Below are 17,839 nucleotides of genomic sequence, written 5' to 3'. Positions count from 1 at the left end.
GTCCCTGCCTCTCTCGCCCGGCCGGCCCCGCCCTCCGCCGCCACACTTCCGGCGGGGCTGCGACCACGGAGGGGCGCGGGCGGGCGGCGCTGGGGGTGGCGGCGTAGGCTGGGCGCGGCCGGCGCTGCGGACCGGGTGCTGCCGTCCGCGTCTGTGCGGGCCCAGGGCCCTCCGACCCGCCGGCGCCATGGGCAACTGCCACACAGTGGGGCCCAACGAGGCGCTGGTGGTCTCAGGTGAGGGGCGGCGGGGTCCGTGGGGAGGGGACGGGAAGGGTTGGGCCCTCAGAGGGCGGGGGCCCGCCGGCTGGGCTCGAGCCTGTGGCGCTGCGCAGGGCGCCGGCACCTGAGACCCTTCCAGAAGGGAGCCTCCCCCATTTTCCTCGGAGGCTCGCCGGCGGCTCTCCCTGCCGCTGCGTGTTTTTTGTTGTTTTTTTTTTTTTTTTCCTCCGCTCCTCTCTCCGCCTCCTCCCCGTCTCGTCCTCCCTACCGCCACACCGTGGGCTTGGGAGTCCCCTGGGAGCCGTGGGGGTCGGGGAGGAGGCTAAGCAGTGGTGCCCGGAACGGGTTAGTTTGGCTAAATTCCAACGCCGGGGGCTGGGACTGGGGCTGGGTCGCGCAGCTCCGATGGGCAGGTGCCTGTGTGGGGAGACGTCTGAGACGTGGGCCGTTTTCTCTGGGTACTGTCAGACCCGTTAATTCTGAGCAAGCTGGGGCTTGCCGGGCTTCCATTCCGCCCTGGAGACGCGGGTGGGGCCTCTACAGGTTGGGAAACCCGGCCCTGCGCTCTGCCGCTCCGATTGCAAAACGCTGCAAGCTCTAGAATTTGTGTCTTGGCGGCGCTTGGAGCCTGTGTTGGGGTGAGGCGGCGAGGGTGTTTCTCGCCCCAAGCCCCGCTGTTAGATTGTGTATTTGGGATGTCTTGGGAGGTGGCTGAATCCTTTCCAGCTGCCAGATTGTGCAGCTCCTGGGTTCTGGGGCAAAGGGCTGTGTTGCCAAGTGCTTGGAAGCCTGCAGCTGTAGGAATTCCTCATGGATTAGGAGGAATACCCACTCTGCTGATTACAGCTGTGTACAGCTGGTTAGGGCTGGCTACTGAAGCAGGTAGAAGGGATTAAGATCCCTGAGCCAGGCCTTACAACTGTATACCCTTGGAGAGATGTGATAAGTCCATTGGGAGCTTTTGCCCCAAAACTTGGCCTCAGACTCAACTTGGATTAAAAATTCCATCTCTGGGGGCCAGTGCTGTGGCACAACAGGCTATCCCATTTCGCAGTGGGCATTCCTAGTCCCAGCTGCTGTGCTTCTGATCCAGCTCCCTGCTAATGGCCTGGGAAAGCAGTGGAAGATGGCCCAAGTACTTGGACCCCTGCCACCTGTGTGGAAGACCCAGGTGAAGATCCAGGCTCCTGGCTTTGGCCTGGCCCAGCCTTAGCTCTTGCAGGCATTCAGGGAATGAGCCAGTGGATGGAAGATTCTCTCTCTCTCCCCCTTTTTTGCTTTTCAAATAAATAAATCTTCAGAAAAAGAAATTAAGTCTTTCTACTGGATGATCCCCTCCAACCCTGACCAGCACCATTCCCTGTGAGGGAAACAGGAGACCCTACCCCCTGGGGACCAAGACCAACTGCCTTGGGGTCAGGAGGGAGGGTCCCAGAAAACACTGAGGCTGTTTCCCAGCCCTCAGCCCCAAGAGAAAGCTTTTACAACCTGAATCTAGGAGCCGGTGCTTGGCATCCCGTGTAGGTGCTGGTTCAAGTCCCAGCTGGTTCACTTCCAATCCAGCTCTGCTATGGGAAAAGCAGCAAAAGATGGCTCAAGTCCTTGGATCCTTGTACCCATGTGGGAGACCTGGAAGAAGGTTCTAGCTCCTGGCTCCTGTGTTCGGATCGGCACGGCTCTGGCTGCTGCGGCCATCTGTGGAGTAAACCAGAGGATGGAGGACCTCTCTGTAACTGTCTTTCAAATAAATAAATACATCTTTTTTAAAAAATGAATCTGCCCAATACTTTTGCCTTTTAAATATTTTAAAAATTTATTTAATGTATTTGAAAGGCAGAGAGACAGAGATCTTCTGTTGATTCACTCCACAAGTGATCACAAAAGCTGGGGCCATGGGAGGCCCAAGCCAGCAGTTGGGAACTCAGTCCAGATCTCCTGCATGGGTGGCAGGAACCTAAGTACTTGAGCTGCCTCACTGCTGCTTCCCAGGGCAGAAGGCTGGGGTCCGAGCTCAGAGTTAGGCACGCCGATTAGGGGCTGCAGCAGCCCGGGACTGCAGTATGGTAACCACTGTGCCAGCTTCCTGCCACAGTGCTTTGTTTTCCTTGCAGAGTTTTCTTTCAGGAAGTCCAGACTCTGGACAGGGGACACGAAAGCTCCAGTTCTCACTCTGTGGAAGGTCTGGAGACTATAGGGGAAGAGGAGCCTCTGAGATGGGCCGCTCCGTGTTTTCGGGTTACTGGGAACCTTTTGCTTGAGCCAAGGTCAATGAAATGCTATAGAGAGTCTTCAGAAAGTTTGTAGAAAATACATAGTATGGAAAAACTAGGCATAGTTTTCAAAAACTTGTTGCAGTATCCACATTGTTCCAAAGCTATTGTAGAGGTGAGCAGAGGGGACTAAAAAGGGTGGGAGGAGAGAGCGAGCGGTTGTGCCTTGGGGTTTGCACCATCAAGGTGAGATGCGGTTCTGTGCTGAACAAGGACTCTCAGGACCGCAGAGCGGCTGCGCCCAGCCCAGCACCCTCCTTGCTCCTTGGCCCAGCCTCGGAAGACGCTGATACATCGCAGGGCCATTGTCTCTGTCCTCTCTTACTACCTTCATTCTTTACAATAAAACTTTCCTTTCTATTTTCAAAAATTTACAGCGGGACCCTTTCTCACTTGGGTTTTTATCTTTGCTAGCTGTCACTAAGATTTAGTGTTTTCACTAAAACTCTGCCTGTCAAAAAAAAAAAAAATTAGTGTTTCCTTTAAGTGTTGACAGTAATCTGAGATAGCGTTAGCAGACTTTTTCCTCACACTCTGCACTTGTTACAGGTACCTGGAAAATCATTATGCTCATTGCTAGTTTGAAATTAAGCTAGTAATTAGATCTATAGCTACATCTTATTTGTGTATATTACTATAGAATACCTTTGGTTGTTTTTAACATTTTGATAACTTTTTTTTTTTTTTTTTTTTTTGATAGAGTGGACAGTGAGAGAGAGAGACAGAGAGAAAGGTCTTCCTTTGCCATTGGTTCACCCTCCAATGGCCGCCGCGGAGGCGCGCTGCGCTGATCCGATGGCAGGAGCCAGGTACTTATCCTGGTCTCCCATGGGGTGCAGGGCCCATGTACTTGGGCCATCCTCCACTGCACTCCCGGGCCACAGCAGAGAGGTGGCCTGGAAGAGGGGCAACCGGGACAGAATCTGGCGCCCCGACTGGGACTAGAACCCGGTGTGCCGGCACTGCAAGGCGGAGGATTAGCCTAGTGAGCCGCGGCACCAGCCCGTTTTGATAACTTTTAATATCTGTTTCCTTCATTTTTAAAGTAGCTGTTCATTACTTTATTTGAAAGGCAGAGACAGAGATCTTCCATCCACTGGTTCACTTCCCAAATGCCTGCAACAGTCAAGGCTGGGCCAGGCTGAAGCCTGGAACCCACAACTCAAGTCTGGGTCTCTGACGTGAGTGGCAGGGCCCAAGTACATGAGCCATCATCCTCTGCCTTCCAGGATTCACCTTAGCAGAAAGCTGATTGGAAGCAGAATAGCCTGGACTTGAAACCAGGCTCTTCAGTATGGGATACAGGCATCCCAAGAGGCAACTTAGCCACTATATCAAATGTCTGCCCTGTTTTGTTTTGCTTTTAAGATTTATTTATTTGAAAGAGAAAAATTGATCTTCCAGCTACTGTTGGACTCCCCCAAATACCCATAGCTTCCAGGGCTGGGTCAGGTGAAAGCCAGGAGCCAGGAAACTCCATCCTGGTCTCCAACACACTGGAGGGGGCCCACGTACTTGAGCCATCTTCCACTGACTTCCCAAGTCCATTATCAGGAAGCTGGATTGGAAGCAGAGTAGGCAGGACTGGAACTGATACTCTGATATGGGATGCCATTGTCACAAGTGGCAGCTTGACCATTGGTGCCACAACACCAGCCCCTCTTGTGTGTTTTTGTCTGTTTTTATGTTGAGAGGAAGAAAGAAAGGGCTTGTTCCTACACACTGGTTCACTCCCCCAAATGCCCATAGACCTGGGCTGAGCTCGCTAAAGCTGGGAGCTGGGAACTCCGCCTCACTGTCCCATGTGAAATGCAGACACCCAATTACTTGAACTGTCACCATTGTCTTAAATGAACACATACATCTTTAAAAAAAAAAAAAAAAGTAAAGAAGAAACCCAGGCATTCTGTTGTGGGACTCTGGCACCTTAACTGCTGGGTTAAATGCCTGCCCTCTTAGGGATTTTATTTCCTGCATCTATAAACCTTCTGAGAAGGGATCCTCAGGCATTGCCAGACCACTAGAGGGGTTTTGGCTGAAAAAACTAAACACCCCCTGCAGAATGTGATCTTAAGTGATAGGAAGATGATGATGGAGGGGAGGCAGCAAGAGGAGGGTGCGCCTGAGAGGGCAGAGTACCTAAGAAGGCCGAGTTGGGGGAGGAGGGAAGTTGTGTCTGGGGAGGGGCTGAGTGGAGCAGAAGTTATGCGGGTGGGTTATTTGCTGGTTCTTCAGCTTGATTGAGGACAGAACAAGGAAAGCAAGTTGGGTTGGAAAAAACGAGATGAAAGTAGGAGAAACTTCTAGGTTTCCAGCTGAGTGAGAGCTGGGGAAGTCACAGAAGAGGAGGCACCTAACTGTCCTCTTGGGATAGTGAGCAAGTAGCTGGGAAGAAGGTGCCTTCTGGGGGAGGTGGGGCAGTCCACCAGTCCCCGCTTCCTGTTGTTGCCGCCTCTGGGAACCTGGCCATGTTGCGCTTGGCCAAGGCCCAGCTTGAGCTGTGGCAGCCTGCTCCCAAGGTCAAAGATATATTAAAGGTAAAGGGTAGATACCTATGCTGTCCTGCCATCCCTCCCTCCCTCACTCACTGCCATCTCCCACAGCTCATTGAGAGGTCCCCTGGAGCTGGCTGGAGGCAGCTGTGCCCCAGCCCCCACCAGGCCTGAAGAAGTGGAATAAGCTGAGATTTTTGGCCCTCTTCCTATTTCACTTGATGGTTTGGGTTTCAGATTGCTGATTCAGATTCACCAGAGACTTTCCCTACTCTACCTACCAGGCCAGAGAAGCCCATAAATGGCTTTCGCTGGACAGATGGTTCTACCCCAGAAAAACAGACACCTGAGTGGGTCACTGTGTGTGGGTGGCACTGCTCTTAGAGCCCTGTACCTCTAGCTCTTACTACAGGTTTAGTGTACCTTATCCAAAATGCTTTGGACCAGAAGTGTTTGAGATGTCTGATTTTATTGCATTTGGTGATATTTGCATATATATAATGAGTGAATTTGGGGATGGGACCCAAGTCTAAACACAGAATAGCTTTTGTGTTTCTTAAATACCTTGCCTAAATGTAATTTTGCACATTTTTGGTATGATTGTGTTCTGTGACCCATCAGTCTCAGATGCTGGCCCTCCTCACTCAAAAGGGAGGTGGGAGGCAAAGGATCGACCCATCCAAAACTTGTCCCCACTTTTTTGAAGATTTATTTATGTATTTGAAAGGCAGAATGAGAGAGACAGAGAGAGATCTTCTGTCTGCTAGTTCACTCCCCAAATGGCCATAACAGGCTGGGGCTGGGCCAGGCCTGGAACTTCATCCTGGTCTCCCACATGGGTGGCAGGGGACCAAGTACTGGGGCTATTTTCTACTGCCTTTGCAGGCACGTTATCAGGAAGCCAGGTCTGAAGCAGAGCAGCTGGGACTCAAACCAGCACTCCAGTATATAATGCCAGTATCACATGTGGCAACTTAACCCGCTGTGTCATAACACCAGTCCCAAACTTGCCCCACTTTGTTCTTCTCTCCATTGTCTCCGTTATGGTTTTGACCATACCACCCACCCAAACCCAGACTTTAGGGCTGCACTGTCCGATGTGGTACACTACTAGCCACATATGACTATTTAAGTTTAAATTCAATTAAAAATTTAGTTCCTCAGACATACCCAGCCACATTTAAAGTGCGCAAGAGCCACATGTGGCTAGTAGCTGCCGTATTACACAGTGTAGGTCTGGAACATTTCTACCTGCACAGAAAGAAGCTCTCTTGGATTACTGCAGGAGGCTTCTACCCATTCTCTCTGACCCCAGTCTCTTCCTCCTAGTGCAGAGTGGTACCTCTTTCTAAAATACACTTGTCACCTGGTCCCTCCCCAGCTTAAATCCATGTGGCTCCCTAGCATTCACGTACACCCTGTGATCTCCCTCTGTCCCTCTACCTGCCTCTTCCCATGTCATGGGTCCTCAGAGAAGTTGCAGCACAGCTATAGGAACCTGCCTCAGAGACTTGTTCTTGGGAGGCAGACACTGTGAGGCTTCCATGAAAACCCAAGTTCATGAACATGGAAACGATAGTGTCTTCTGGCTTTTGCCAAAATCCCATTTCTTTCAAATAGTCTGTTTCCTATACATTTCTTTGTTCTGCAAGTTAACTGCCTCTCTAATTTTTGCTACAGTTTCTTTAACTTGATGACTAATTTTGGCTTTAACAGGAGAATTCACTACAGGAGTTTTAGCAGGTTGGTTTTTTTTTTTTTTCCCCATTCTGTACAGAGGGCACCGTGGATCCATGGCATGGATCAGGGTCTTGGCTGTGTGACATATTCTGTTGGGCTGATGCAGTTTCCAGGAACCACTTCCTTTTGAGGCCTTTTCCCTTTCTCTTTCGTTTTCCCTGTGTTTTGAGGCCCTGCCTTCTCCACCCACTCCCAAAGGGGAACAAAGTCACTCTGAATGCCTGGGGAGTAGAAAACTAGCTCGCTGGAAGCATCTGCCAGGCAGAACGAGGTGCCTGCCTTGGCTCTGAGACTCCTCCTTGCCCTGCTGTGCACTGATAGCAGGTGAACCAGCTGGTGTTACAGTAATTATATCAGGAAGCAGTTCCTCCTCCTCATCTCCCCGACTTCAGGATGTGAATTGTATGTTCAGCTCTGTATCTGTGACACGAAAGAACCCTCTGCTGTTTGTTGAATAGATGAGTGACTGGTTGAGGGGGAAATGGACACTTTCCCAGGCCACCCCCACCCACCAACCTATTCTTTCTCTGGAAGCTCTTAAGTTTGGAACTCTTCATTGGATATCCTTTTGAGGCAAATTGCCCATCTACCAGAGTAGGTTCTAAGTCCTACAAGTGCAGTGAGAACTTGTCTGTCTCCCTTTCATGTGTCACTCAGCACCTAGGGAGTTGTCAAGTCTCAGAGTAGGTAAAGCCACCATCAGGGGTCTGGGGAGGGGACAGACCCAAGAACTCACCAGTAGTGGTTTGCTTTGCTCCCCAGGGGGCTGTTGTGGTTCCGACTATAAACAGTACGTCTACGGCGGCTGGGCCTGGGCCTGGTGGTGTATCTCCGACACTCAGAGGTAAGGGCCTGGGGTCCCCAAAGCCTGTCATCCCAGTGGGCAAGGAAGAGAAGGGTTTCCATCATCCTGCCTTACCCCACAGGTCAGCCAGGAGCACCTGCCATTGACCACTTGCAGTTCTGGGGAATAGGAGCCTCCTAAGCAGAAGGTGAAACGGCTGGCTCGGGTATGTGGAAGGTGCAGTCAGCAAGGTCTGGACTTGCCCTTCCTGGGTGCCCTTTTTTCCACTATAGGTGATACCGTTTCTGTCTCAGACAGCCCAGGGTCCTACTCAGGCAGCATCGTCATTGCCCAATTCTAGCTGAAAGTTACTAAAGAAGTCTTAGTTATGTATTCTTCTGGAGTGGGTGTTTGCCAGGAGGAAAGACTGAGGACACCCAGTACACAAACCTTGGCCTGTGCAGGCCCTGGGACAACCCGGGCAGGGGCCAAATGGCAGAGAATGGACATGGTGTCAGCTTCCATTCCTGCAGGTGCCATGTCCTTGAATTCAACCCAGGGTGGAAAATACTGGGGATAACTGCAGCTGTACTGAACTTGTACAGCCTTTTTCCTTGACATTATCCCCTCACGTACAATATAGTGATCTCCATAAAGTTTCTGACACTGTGTTAGGTATCAGAAATGATCTACAGGTGATTTACAGTATGCTGATGGTGATATGCATAGGCTGTATGCAAATACTGCACTGTTTTTTATGAGGGACTTGAGCAGTAAGGGCTTTTGCTATCAGTGAAGGTCCTGGAACCAGTCCTCTGGAGCCTGAGGGACACCTCACAGTCAGAAGTGGCTACTGTAACACCGAACAGTGGCTGGATTAGAGACAAGGGGTAGGGAACTGGTGAATTGGTGCTGGAGTCAGGCCAGACAGCTCTGGACCTCCTAAGTCAGCCTAGGAAGACTTAACTGAGGAAGGGAGATTTCAGTTTCCCAGAGAGCCCACCAGCCAGCCCCACCTGCTGGTGCCTCCAGAGCTCAGGCCAGCTGGCTTTCCATCGTTACCCACTTCCTGGTTATGGGAGATGGGTGTGGGGCAGGTTCTTCTGGAGCTGTGAAGATATGGGTATGTTGTAAAGGGGTCAGTTATCCAAAAGGGGAAGCCATAGAGATTCTGGTGGAAGTCCCCCCCTCCAAGCCCTGCCAGTCAGCAGAGGGAGGCCCCTGGGAGTCTGAGGGTATCTGTGGGTGGCGGATGGGAAGCATGTCACAGCTCTGTCACTTCCCCGGTTTCCAATCACCCCCTCCACTCCCACCTCTCCTCTCCTCTCCTCTCCACCCTGCTGGAGACTCTTCTCATCCAAGGTAAAGAGTGTCGGGCAGAGTCCTCAGTAGTGGTCATGGCTTCCACTTGAGAGGATCCCAGGCACTCTGGAGTAGGCCACTCAGCCTGGCAGAGGTCATGCCACCACCCCACACACCATGCAGTCCTGGCACAACAGAGCACCTTGTTCAGAGGGGTTGTGACTTACCCAGAGGCCTGTCACGCTGGGCATACACTGCCAGGGACGCACCCCTGCAGCCTTTCTCCCACATTCTTGGCCTCCTGCTCCCCCTTCTTGCCCAAAGGAACAGAGCTCCAGGAACAGGAGGGTCAAGCCTCCCTGATGGCAAGAGTAGGGGTGAGAAGTGGGGGGCAGCCTTGTACCTCACCCTAGGAAACTGTTCATAGCTAGGCCCAGCCATCGCCCTCTGGTCCCATTTGCTGGGTAGTCAGAGCCTGCAGCCCTAAGCCCTCTTCACTTTTTGGGGGGAAGCCCCTCCCCCAACCCCAGCATACTTAGGGGACTCTGTATAGACTGGAGCCTCTCAGGTCAGAGGAGAAGCTGAAGACTCAGCCTCCCTTTCAAGGCACTTTCTACAGCCATCCTTGGTTTGCCACCTACCCCTCCATGTCAACCAGTCTTCCTCCAGCCTCAGTGAACTCCAGCCTGCTGCGCTTGGCCTCCACCTCCTGTGCTTCTCCATGGGCCTGATGTGAGCCTCCTCCCTTACCTGAGCAATTCTACCTCTGGCGTCTGAGCTGCAGCCTCCGTCACCCTCCTGCCTTCCTCCCCCTGCCTTTCCTTCCTGCCTCCTTCCCCAGAAGAGAGCTTGGTGGTTCCTGACTGCTGGGTCGAGAGTCCTCTCAGGCCCAAGGATGCTAGTGTTTGGGGCCCAAACTAGGCAACCTTTGCATGTCTGCTTGGCTGGACCCACAGGGCTTGTGCTGTGAGAGCAGCCCTCGCAGAGTTGAGCTGGGGGCTCCACGTTGCCTCCTCCTCCCCATCCCCGCATTCATCTGTTCCTGCTCCTTCAGCCTCAGCCTCTTTCTTGTCTTCCCTTCATTCTTCTGCCTAAGGAGACATTCCACTCTGTCGACAGCCTGGCCTCTGCCTAGCCCACCCCCTGCACATGCTCGCACACACAGCTAGGGCAGGCTGGGTCACTCCCGGCCGCCTTGTTTTCTTTGCCAATACTCTTTCTCTGCCCCTGCCCAACTTCAGAAATCCCAAAACAGATTACTCTTTCATCTCCAGTTGTCCCCGTGAATATTCTGGCAGGAGTGCTCTCTCTCCCCCAGCCTTATTTGAGCCCCCCAGTCCCAAATCAGAAAATCTAAAGATTTCTTTGAGCTTTTCTGGCCTTAAATTGCCACCCTCTGTGTCATATGTAATACAAACCCTGAGTTTTTCTCTCTTTTTTTTAAGATCTGTTTGTTTATTTGAAAGGCAGGGTGACAGGGAGGGAGAGGGAGAGAGAGAGATCTTCCATCCACTGGTTTACTCCCTGAATGCCCACAACAGCCAGGCTGGATCAGGCCAAAGTCAGGAGGCAAGAACGCCCTCTGGGTCTCTCATGTGTTTGGCAGGGACCCAAATACTGGAGCCATTCTCTGCACATCAGCAGAAGGCTGGATCAGCAGCAGAATAGCAGGGATTCGGCCAGGCGATCTGGTATCAGATGCCGGCCTCCCAGGTGGTGGCTTAACATGCCATGCTATATGCCTGCCCCAGCTCTGAGGTTTTTGTATTGCAAAGACAGTTTTTGTGCAATGAGCAGGATTCAGTATTTCCTGTGGCTTATTAATCCCTAGGCTGGCCTCCCTCTCCTAGTTTCTGGAAATGCAGACTAGCCTGTGTTGAGAGGTAGAGGTTAGGCTATGTCTTCCAGATTCTGAGAGGAGTCTCATGGGAAAGGGAGGAGGTAGACAACACAGGTGCCCTGCACTCAAACCTCCTTCTCCAGGCCCCTCCTCCAGCCCAGCAGCTCCCTGGTGGAAGGGTGTAGGCCTTTGCTGAGCTGGCAGTGGGGGGTTGAAGTACTGAGAGCACCCCCAACCCCACCCCCAGGCATCAGGCATTGGTGCTTGTCTGGTAACCACTGTGTGTGTTTGCTGTGTCCCCTCCTACCCCTACCTGTCCCTACCTCTCCCTACCCCTGGCTGCTCCTCAGACTGTCTCTGGAGGTTATGACCATCCTGTGTCGCTGTGAGAATATTGAGACGTCGGAGGGGGTCCCGCTATTCGTAACAGGGGTTGCACAGGTAATAACCCACCTGCTTCCTCCTCTGTTTCTAACCTTCTCTCTTCCTGCCCTGTGGGGCCCGGAAGGCAGGAGTCGGATGGACTTGCTTCCTGAGAGTGCACCTCCTTCCCCTCTGTTCTCATCTCTGCTGCTCTGGGTGCCAAGATGCATCCCTGTACAGATCCAGGTCTCTTGCTGTTGCCCATTGAGGCTGCAAGTGGGGAAAGAGCAGGGGACCCTGGAAGCTCTGCCCAAGTCTGCCAGGGGGCGTCTTTGGATTGCCATGCAGCTGCCTGTGGCAAATCGGTTGTAGGCTAGGTTAGGTGACACCAAGCTTTCTCTGTAAGGTGCCCGTTCCGATCCTCATTGCTTTATTCACCAGCTCTCTAGTGAGCACCTTCCTGGTTTCAGGCACTGGGAGTGCAACAGCCAACATCAGAAGACCTCTATCCCTCAAAACCTGTATGCAGGCGGGCCCCAGGCTGCCATATCTAATCAGAAGGGTCCTCCCTGTCTCAGCAGCCCTCATGGGCTTGGAAGGGCCAGCATCAGTTCAGAGACCTGAGAAGCAGCTCAGGGCACCTTGTTTGGAATGGTAGGGCGCAGGCCCCCTTCAAGACTCGATTTGAAGCAGCCCTGTTCCCCTCCAAAGCCCGTCCTATATTTGAACCATCTGAAGATGTCCAGGTTTCTTTTAAATTGGTGATTGTGGTGCTTTGAGGAGTCAGACTGGGAAGAACCCCTCTTTATTTATTTTTTTAAATAAATACATCTTTTTTTCCTTTTTTTTAGGATTTATTTATTTATTTGAAAGAGTTATACAGAGAGAGAGAAGGAGAGGCAGAGAGAGAGGGGTCTTCCATGCACTGGTTCACTCCCCAATTGGCCGCAGTGGCTGGAGCTGTGCCAATCCCAAGCCAGGAGCCAGGAGCTTCCTCCAGGTCTTTACATGTGGGTGTAGGGGCCCAAGGACTTGGCCCATCTTCCACTGCTTTCTCAGGCCATAGCAGAGAGCTGGATCAGAAGTGGAGCAGTCTCGAATCGGTGCCCATAAAGGATGCCGGCACTGCAGGTGCTGGCCCCGAGAACCCCTCTTTCTAGCACACTTATTGGCCAGGAGGCTCCAGTGTTGCCCACCTGTGCCTAATGTCAGAGAGTAGACTTGAAGCTGTAGCCTGTTGCCAAGTGGAGAAACCAGGCAGGCTTTCTTGTTCAAGGTCAGGTGCAGGGTCACTTATATTTGACCAGGAGTGGTCAGACACCCAACCTGCCAGGCTAGCAGACAGAGCCTTCTAGGCAGCCTCCTGGGGCAGCCTTGGGTGGTGAGAAGACCCAGAAAAGGGGAGAGAGCCCTTGGGGGATGTTCACACAGCACCCACGGACAGCCCCCACGCACACCTTGGAGCACCAGCATCCACTTGCTGCCCTAGAACATACACACAGTTACACTGAGATGCACTCCCATCCCCAGGTCACCATGGCCACTTCTTTCTTGCTTCCTCTTTCTCACAATTCAGGCCAAGCTGACTGGAGCAGAGGGTGGGTGTATACATGTAGCCCGACCCCCCTCCCTCCCTTGGAGCTGCCTGCACCTCCTACCTGCCCTCCCCCTTCTCACATGGTCCCAGTTATGACCCTCCTCACAGGACCCTTGGCTCAGCCCAGCTGAAACAGTGAGGCACTGGACTCTGTCCCCACACCCCCAGGTCCTGGGTCCCCCAAGACCCATGCCCCTGTTTTGCATTTCTTGGCAGGATTTCCCTAGAGATTATGACGTTGCAGCCCCGCTGCGAGGACGTAGAGACGGCCGAGGGGGTAGCTTTAACTGTGACGGGTGTCGCCCAGGTATAGTAACTCAGCAGCCCTGCGCATGTCCGTTGAGCTGCCTCGTCCTCGTGCTGGGGTCGGGGGGAGGAAGAGACGATGGCAGCCAGTGGCCATCTCTCCAGTGCCCTTGCCCCCACCCCCACCTCCTGAGAGGGTCATCACTACCGGAACGTGCTCGCTCGGCCCCCTTGGCCACCCAGCAGGACTAACAGACACCCCTTCTCTCCTCAGCAGCCCGCGAGGGACAGAACCAGTGCTGAGGGCTCCCGTATCAACTAACCCTACCCCGTTCTTTGCAGGTGTTGGAAATGCCAAGCCTAGAGTCTACCCTGTTCCCTGGGAAGGGGGTGGAAGGACTGGGGCCCAGAGGGAGCAGCCATGTGAGGCAGGGGAGCTCTAAGCTCTGGGAGTCACAGCTGGAGACCTAGGTGAGGGGCTTCTTGCCATAATGTCCCTCACGACTTTCCAGGGCAGCAAGGCTCGACCATCAGGTAGGCCCCTGCTCAGGGGTTTGGCTGAGTACCTCGGGAAGGAAGGCATCCTCAGCTGCTCCCTTGTCCTGGCTGGGTGTCTGCACCCCTCCTTGTTTATTCTGTTTTGCCTACCCTGCCCCTCAGCCTGCAGGGCTCCCACCCATAGGGGAGCCTGTGCTCAGCTAGTAAGGGATCAGTGGGTGTCAGGGTGAAGAGACAAGCCCTGAACGCCTGTGAGGCCAGGGCAGGACCTGGGGCTGCCAGTGAAGACGACGTTGCCAGTGTAAGGAGAACTTCTGGGGCTGCCTGTCTCCCCATGACAGGCCTCAGTCTCCAGGTCTGAGAAAGGAGGGGGGCACAGCTACCACCCTCCTCTCCTCTGGGTCTGGGGCCTCCCTCTGCTTCCGAAGCCTGGCTCAGACACCTCTGTGACCCTGGCAGGTGAAGATCATGACAGAGAAGGAGCTTCTGGCTGTGGCCTGTGAGCAGTTCCTGGGCAAGAACGTGCAGGACATCAAGAACGTTGTCCTGCAGACTCTGGAGGGACATCTACGTTCCATCCTCGGTGAGGCCTGCCCAGCCTGGCAGGAGCCTGGCAGGGGTCCCCAAGCCAGGGCCAAGGTGGGGTTGTGGGGCAGGGGGACTGTCCCACCAAGGTGTCAAGTGGAAACATTTTCTCTCAAGCTTTTCATTTCAAAACTTCAGGTGACTAGAGTGAAGGAAAGGGCATTAGGGTGGAGTTGGGAGCTGCCAGTCTGCTCAGGCGCCTGGCACTGCCCAACACTTCCCTGTTCAGCCTGGGCTCTGCGGAAGGAAGTTCAGTGTTAAACCCTGTTGAAAAGAAACACCAGCAAGATGCAGCCCAGACAGCAGGACCCCTGCGTGCACCCAGACGTGCTCTTGCATTGCTGTCTTCCTCCCAGCTGGCTGGGTGTCTGTGGAGCTAGCCTGTGACCCTTCCGCCCCCAGGGACCCTGACTGTGGAGCAGATCTATCAGGACCGGGACCAGTTTGCCAAGCTGGTGCGGGAGGTTGCAGCCCCTGACGTGGGCCGCATGGGCATTGAGATCCTCAGTTTCACCATCAAGGTGCGGTGTGCTTGGAGGGCCGTGTCCCGCAGCATGCATCTGGGACGTGGGAGCTTGGCAGGAGGGGCCCCTTTGGGCCTATTACCCCTGCCTGTCATGACTTCCTTTCTCCCCAGGACGTGTATGACAAAGTGGACTACCTGAGCTCGCTAGGCAAGACGCAGACTGCGGTGGTGCAGAGAGACGCCGACATTGGTGTGGCCGAGGCTGAGCGGGACGCAGGCATCCGGGTATGGGGGGGATTTCTCTTCCACCCTCAGAGACTGGGACTTTGGGAGTGATGGGACCATGGTTCCTCAGGGTACCCTTAGCGCCTGTTCCTCCTGCTCCCAGGAAGCTGAGTGCAAAAAAGAGATGCTTGATGTGAAGTTCATGGCAGACACCAAGATCGCTGACTCCAAACGAGCCTTTGAGCTACAAAAGTCAGCCTTCAGTGAGGAGGTCAACATCAAGGTGAGAGGCCGCCGGACATCCTGGGTTGGAGCTCAGGGCTGAGCTCTTGGTGGCCAGGCTCTAATGTGCTGGCCTATTCCGCTGCAGACCGCCGAGGCCCAGCTGGCCTATGAGCTGCAAGGGGCCCGTGAGCAGCAGAAGATCCGGCAGGAAGAGATTGAGATTGAAGTGGTGCAGCGCAAGAAGCAAATTGCCGTGGAGGCGCAGGAGATCCTGCGCACAGACAAGGAGCTCATCGCCACTGTGCGCCGCCCCGCTGAGGCCGAGGCCCACCGCATACAGCAGATCGCTGAGGGTGAAAAGTGAGCACCCCCTGGGGTGGGAGTTGGGGTCTGCCCTTGGTGCACTCTCTCCACTCTGCTGACCACACCTAGGAAGGATGTTGTCAGGATGACTAAGGTAGGGAAAGGAGGCTTCAGTGCCTGGCATAGCATCTGGACAAAGAGCTGCCTGCTCAGTTCTTTCTCCACTTGTAGCTGAGAGCCAGTAGCCTCTCTCCAGCCAGAGCTAGGCAGCCAAGGTGCCTGCCTTCAGAAGTCTCCCACCCCTGGCAGCCACCAGACCAAAGGGCTGGAGAGGACCCTGGCACCTGCCACTGATCTACCCACCTGGGCTCCCCCAGGGTGAAGCAGGTCCTCTTGGCACAGGCAGAGGCTGAGAAGATCCGCAAAATCGGGGAGGCGGAGGCAGCGGTCATCGAGGCGATGGGCAAGGCAGAGGCTGAGCGGATGAAGCTTAAGGCTGAGGCCTACCAAAAATACGGGGATGCAGCCAAGATGGCCTTGGTGCTGGAGGCCCTGCCCCAGGTGAGGCTCCCACTCCAAACTGGGACCCAAGGGTTGAGTGTCCTCACTTGGCTAGCTTGGCAAGTGCCAGACTTCTGGAGGTCTTGTCGGTAACACGGTCACAGACTGGAGGGATTGATTGGGTGTGGGGGACAAGAACTACCCCAATGGGCCTCTCTTACCACAGACTGTAAATAAGGAGCGTGGGTAAGGTGGAGAAAGGAGGGAGATAAGCTGGGTATAGCAGGCGGATGGCGTCAGCATATCAACCATGCTCTGTGTCCCCCACCCCCAGATTGCTGCCAAAATCGCAGCACCACTGACCAAAGTCGATGAGATTGTGGTCCTCAGCGGAGACAACAGCAAGGTGACATCAGAAGTGAACCGGCTGCTGGCCGAGCTACCTGCCTCTGTGCACGCTCTCACGGGTGTGGACCTATCGAAGGTGTGTACCTGCCTCGCTGTAGTGGGGCTGCCTGGTGGCCCAGTGAAGAGGCCCAGGCAGAGTGGTCCTGGGGCCCAGAGCCAAGGCCTCATGGTATCTCTCATCCTTGCAGATACCCCTGATCAAGAAGGCCACCGGTGCACAGGTGTGAGGCTGCCACAGGCCCGCGCCTTTCAGCAGCCACCCGCCCCCCCTCCAGCACCCGTTTTAACACCACAGGAACAACGGGAACGTTACTGACTCTGGTGCCTTATTTTGTAGGGACCAGAAGTGCTGCGTGTTTAGGCCATCTCTGGCTGTCTTCCCTTCTCTCCTGTGTCTGTCTCCTTTTCCTCTCTCTCCCACATTCTCACTTTCACTGCCACATTCATCTAGTTTGTCTCTTCCACTCTGGTCTCCCCTTTTGTCTCTTCCTTTGTCTGTCTTTTTCTCTCCCTCTCCTCCACCCTCTGTGCACATCACTTACCCTATGCTGAAGATGTTTATTATAATCACTGTCTGTCTGTGGGGGGTGGCCCTGCTGCTCCTCAGATCCTGGTGCCTTGAAGTTCTCTGTGCATCTGATCATCCTCCCTGTGGCCCTGGCCAGAGCTCAGCAGGAATTCTGGGTGGGATGAGCACTCCTCTGTCCTGGCCTGGCCCTCCCAGCCTAAGCCCTGCCCTGGGGAGCCCACAGCCTCACCCATTCCTGCCCCTCTAAACCTGGGTAACCCTGGCTCTTCCCTACCCCAGGGACACAGGGGAAAGGGTCTTCTGTCTATAGCAGCTCCCTCACTTTACTACTGCCTTAGGAGGCCCCTGCTTGTGCTCAGGGAAGTCCTCTTCTTGGGCCTGTCCCTGCTACGTGGGGTGGGGATTGGTCCTAACTCTGCTAAGTTTTTCTGAGATCAGGATCTGGCCCTGCTGGGGACAAGAATATACGTAGACCCTCTTCCTGCTATGGCTGCACTGTCCTGGGTACCAGGCCCTTCCAGTGGGCAAGGCTGTGCCAATCATACACAGAATCAAGTGCTGTAAACCTATTGGCCAGAGTCTCCATGTGCCCTCTTCCTGGCCGGAGTGATAGGGTTCTAGCCATAGGAAACAGCCCACTCTTCTGTCTTCTTGCTTCAGTGGAGGCAGAGGAGCCCAGAGCCCAGGGCCCACACATCCTGGCAGGGGTGCTGTGGGTATCCCATAGTCCTAGTCCCTGATCCCTGGACCTGCCCCAACCTGTGTAGCTCTTCCTGCATGTGGATGCTGCATGTCTGGTGTGGGGCTTGGATGTTGCACTGCCCCACTGCCTGCCCTTTCTGGTAAAATAAAAATCTCTTCTGCCTATCTTCTGTGCTCTGTCTCTGTGACAGGAGAGACTGGGAACCAGGAACTAATCAGGTCTGTCACCCAGCCTCAAGGCTGCTCTCAGCTTGTTCTTCCCCACCCTTGCCACTGGGGGGCATTAGCACATTGGCCTTGCCTACCTAAAGCAGCCTGGGGCATGGTGGTGATTGGCCAAGATGCTGAAGCCAGTCTTAACTGAGCCCTGGGAGACAATGGCCCCATTGCAGGCAGAAGGTGGAGAGAGCAACAGGCTTGGTAGTATAGCCCACCTCCCAGGCTTGAGGACATGAACTCTGAAGACAGGCTGCTTGGATCTCAGCTTCACCTGTGTAATCTTAGACAAGCAATTTCATCTTTTTAGGTCTCAATCTTTTTAT

At 54.1% G+C, this 17,839-nt stretch overlaps 1 protein-coding gene across 13 annotated transcripts; it reads left to right on the top strand.

Moving 5' to 3' along the window:
* Positions 1-88: 88 nt before the first annotated feature.
* On the top strand, positions 89-17,462 carry FLOT2 (flotillin 2). Of its 13 annotated transcripts, XM_070061130.2 has the most exons (12): positions 89-236; positions 7,486-7,567; positions 11,000-11,090; positions 12,826-12,916; positions 13,813-13,936; positions 14,341-14,459; positions 14,576-14,689; positions 14,793-14,912; positions 15,000-15,214; positions 15,535-15,718; positions 15,993-16,142; positions 16,255-17,462. In XM_070061130.2, exons 4-12 carry the CDS (start codon positions 12,842-12,844, stop codon positions 16,291-16,293), a joined length of 1,140 nt encoding a protein of 379 aa, XP_069917231.1. In that variant the 5' UTR covers positions 89-236; positions 7,486-7,567; positions 11,000-11,090; positions 12,826-12,841; the 3' UTR covers positions 16,294-17,462. The 13 variants fall into 13 exon arrangements, with proteins under 13 accessions (XP_069917231.1, XP_069917233.1, XP_002718963.1 ...); XM_070061132.2 differs by lacking the exon at positions 7,486-7,567; XM_002718917.6 differs by lacking the exon at positions 11,000-11,090.
* Positions 17,463-17,839: the final 377 nt, after the last annotated feature.

Source organism: Oryctolagus cuniculus, chromosome 17, assembly GCF_051225735.1.
Source record: "Oryctolagus cuniculus isolate XC-2025 breed Fujian yellow rabbit chromosome 17, ASM5122573v1, whole genome shotgun sequence".
Taxonomy (NCBI): domain Eukaryota; kingdom Metazoa; phylum Chordata; class Mammalia; order Lagomorpha; family Leporidae; genus Oryctolagus; species Oryctolagus cuniculus.
This window is presented reverse-complemented; position numbering and strand designations above follow the sequence as displayed.

Excerpts from the sequence above, each read along its gene's own strand:
- FLOT2 (XM_002718917.6), top strand. The coding sequence starts at position 188 with ATGGGCAACTGCCACACAGTGGGGCCCAACGAGGCGCTGGTGGTCTCA. Across the intron at positions 12,917-13,812 it reads CTGTGACGGGTGTCGCCCAG|GTGAAGATCATGACAGAGAA; the intron begins GTATAGTAACTC and ends TGACCCTGGCAG. Across the intron at positions 14,690-14,792 it reads AGCGGGACGCAGGCATCCGG|GAAGCTGAGTGCAAAAAAGA; the intron begins GTATGGGGGGGA and ends TCCTGCTCCCAG.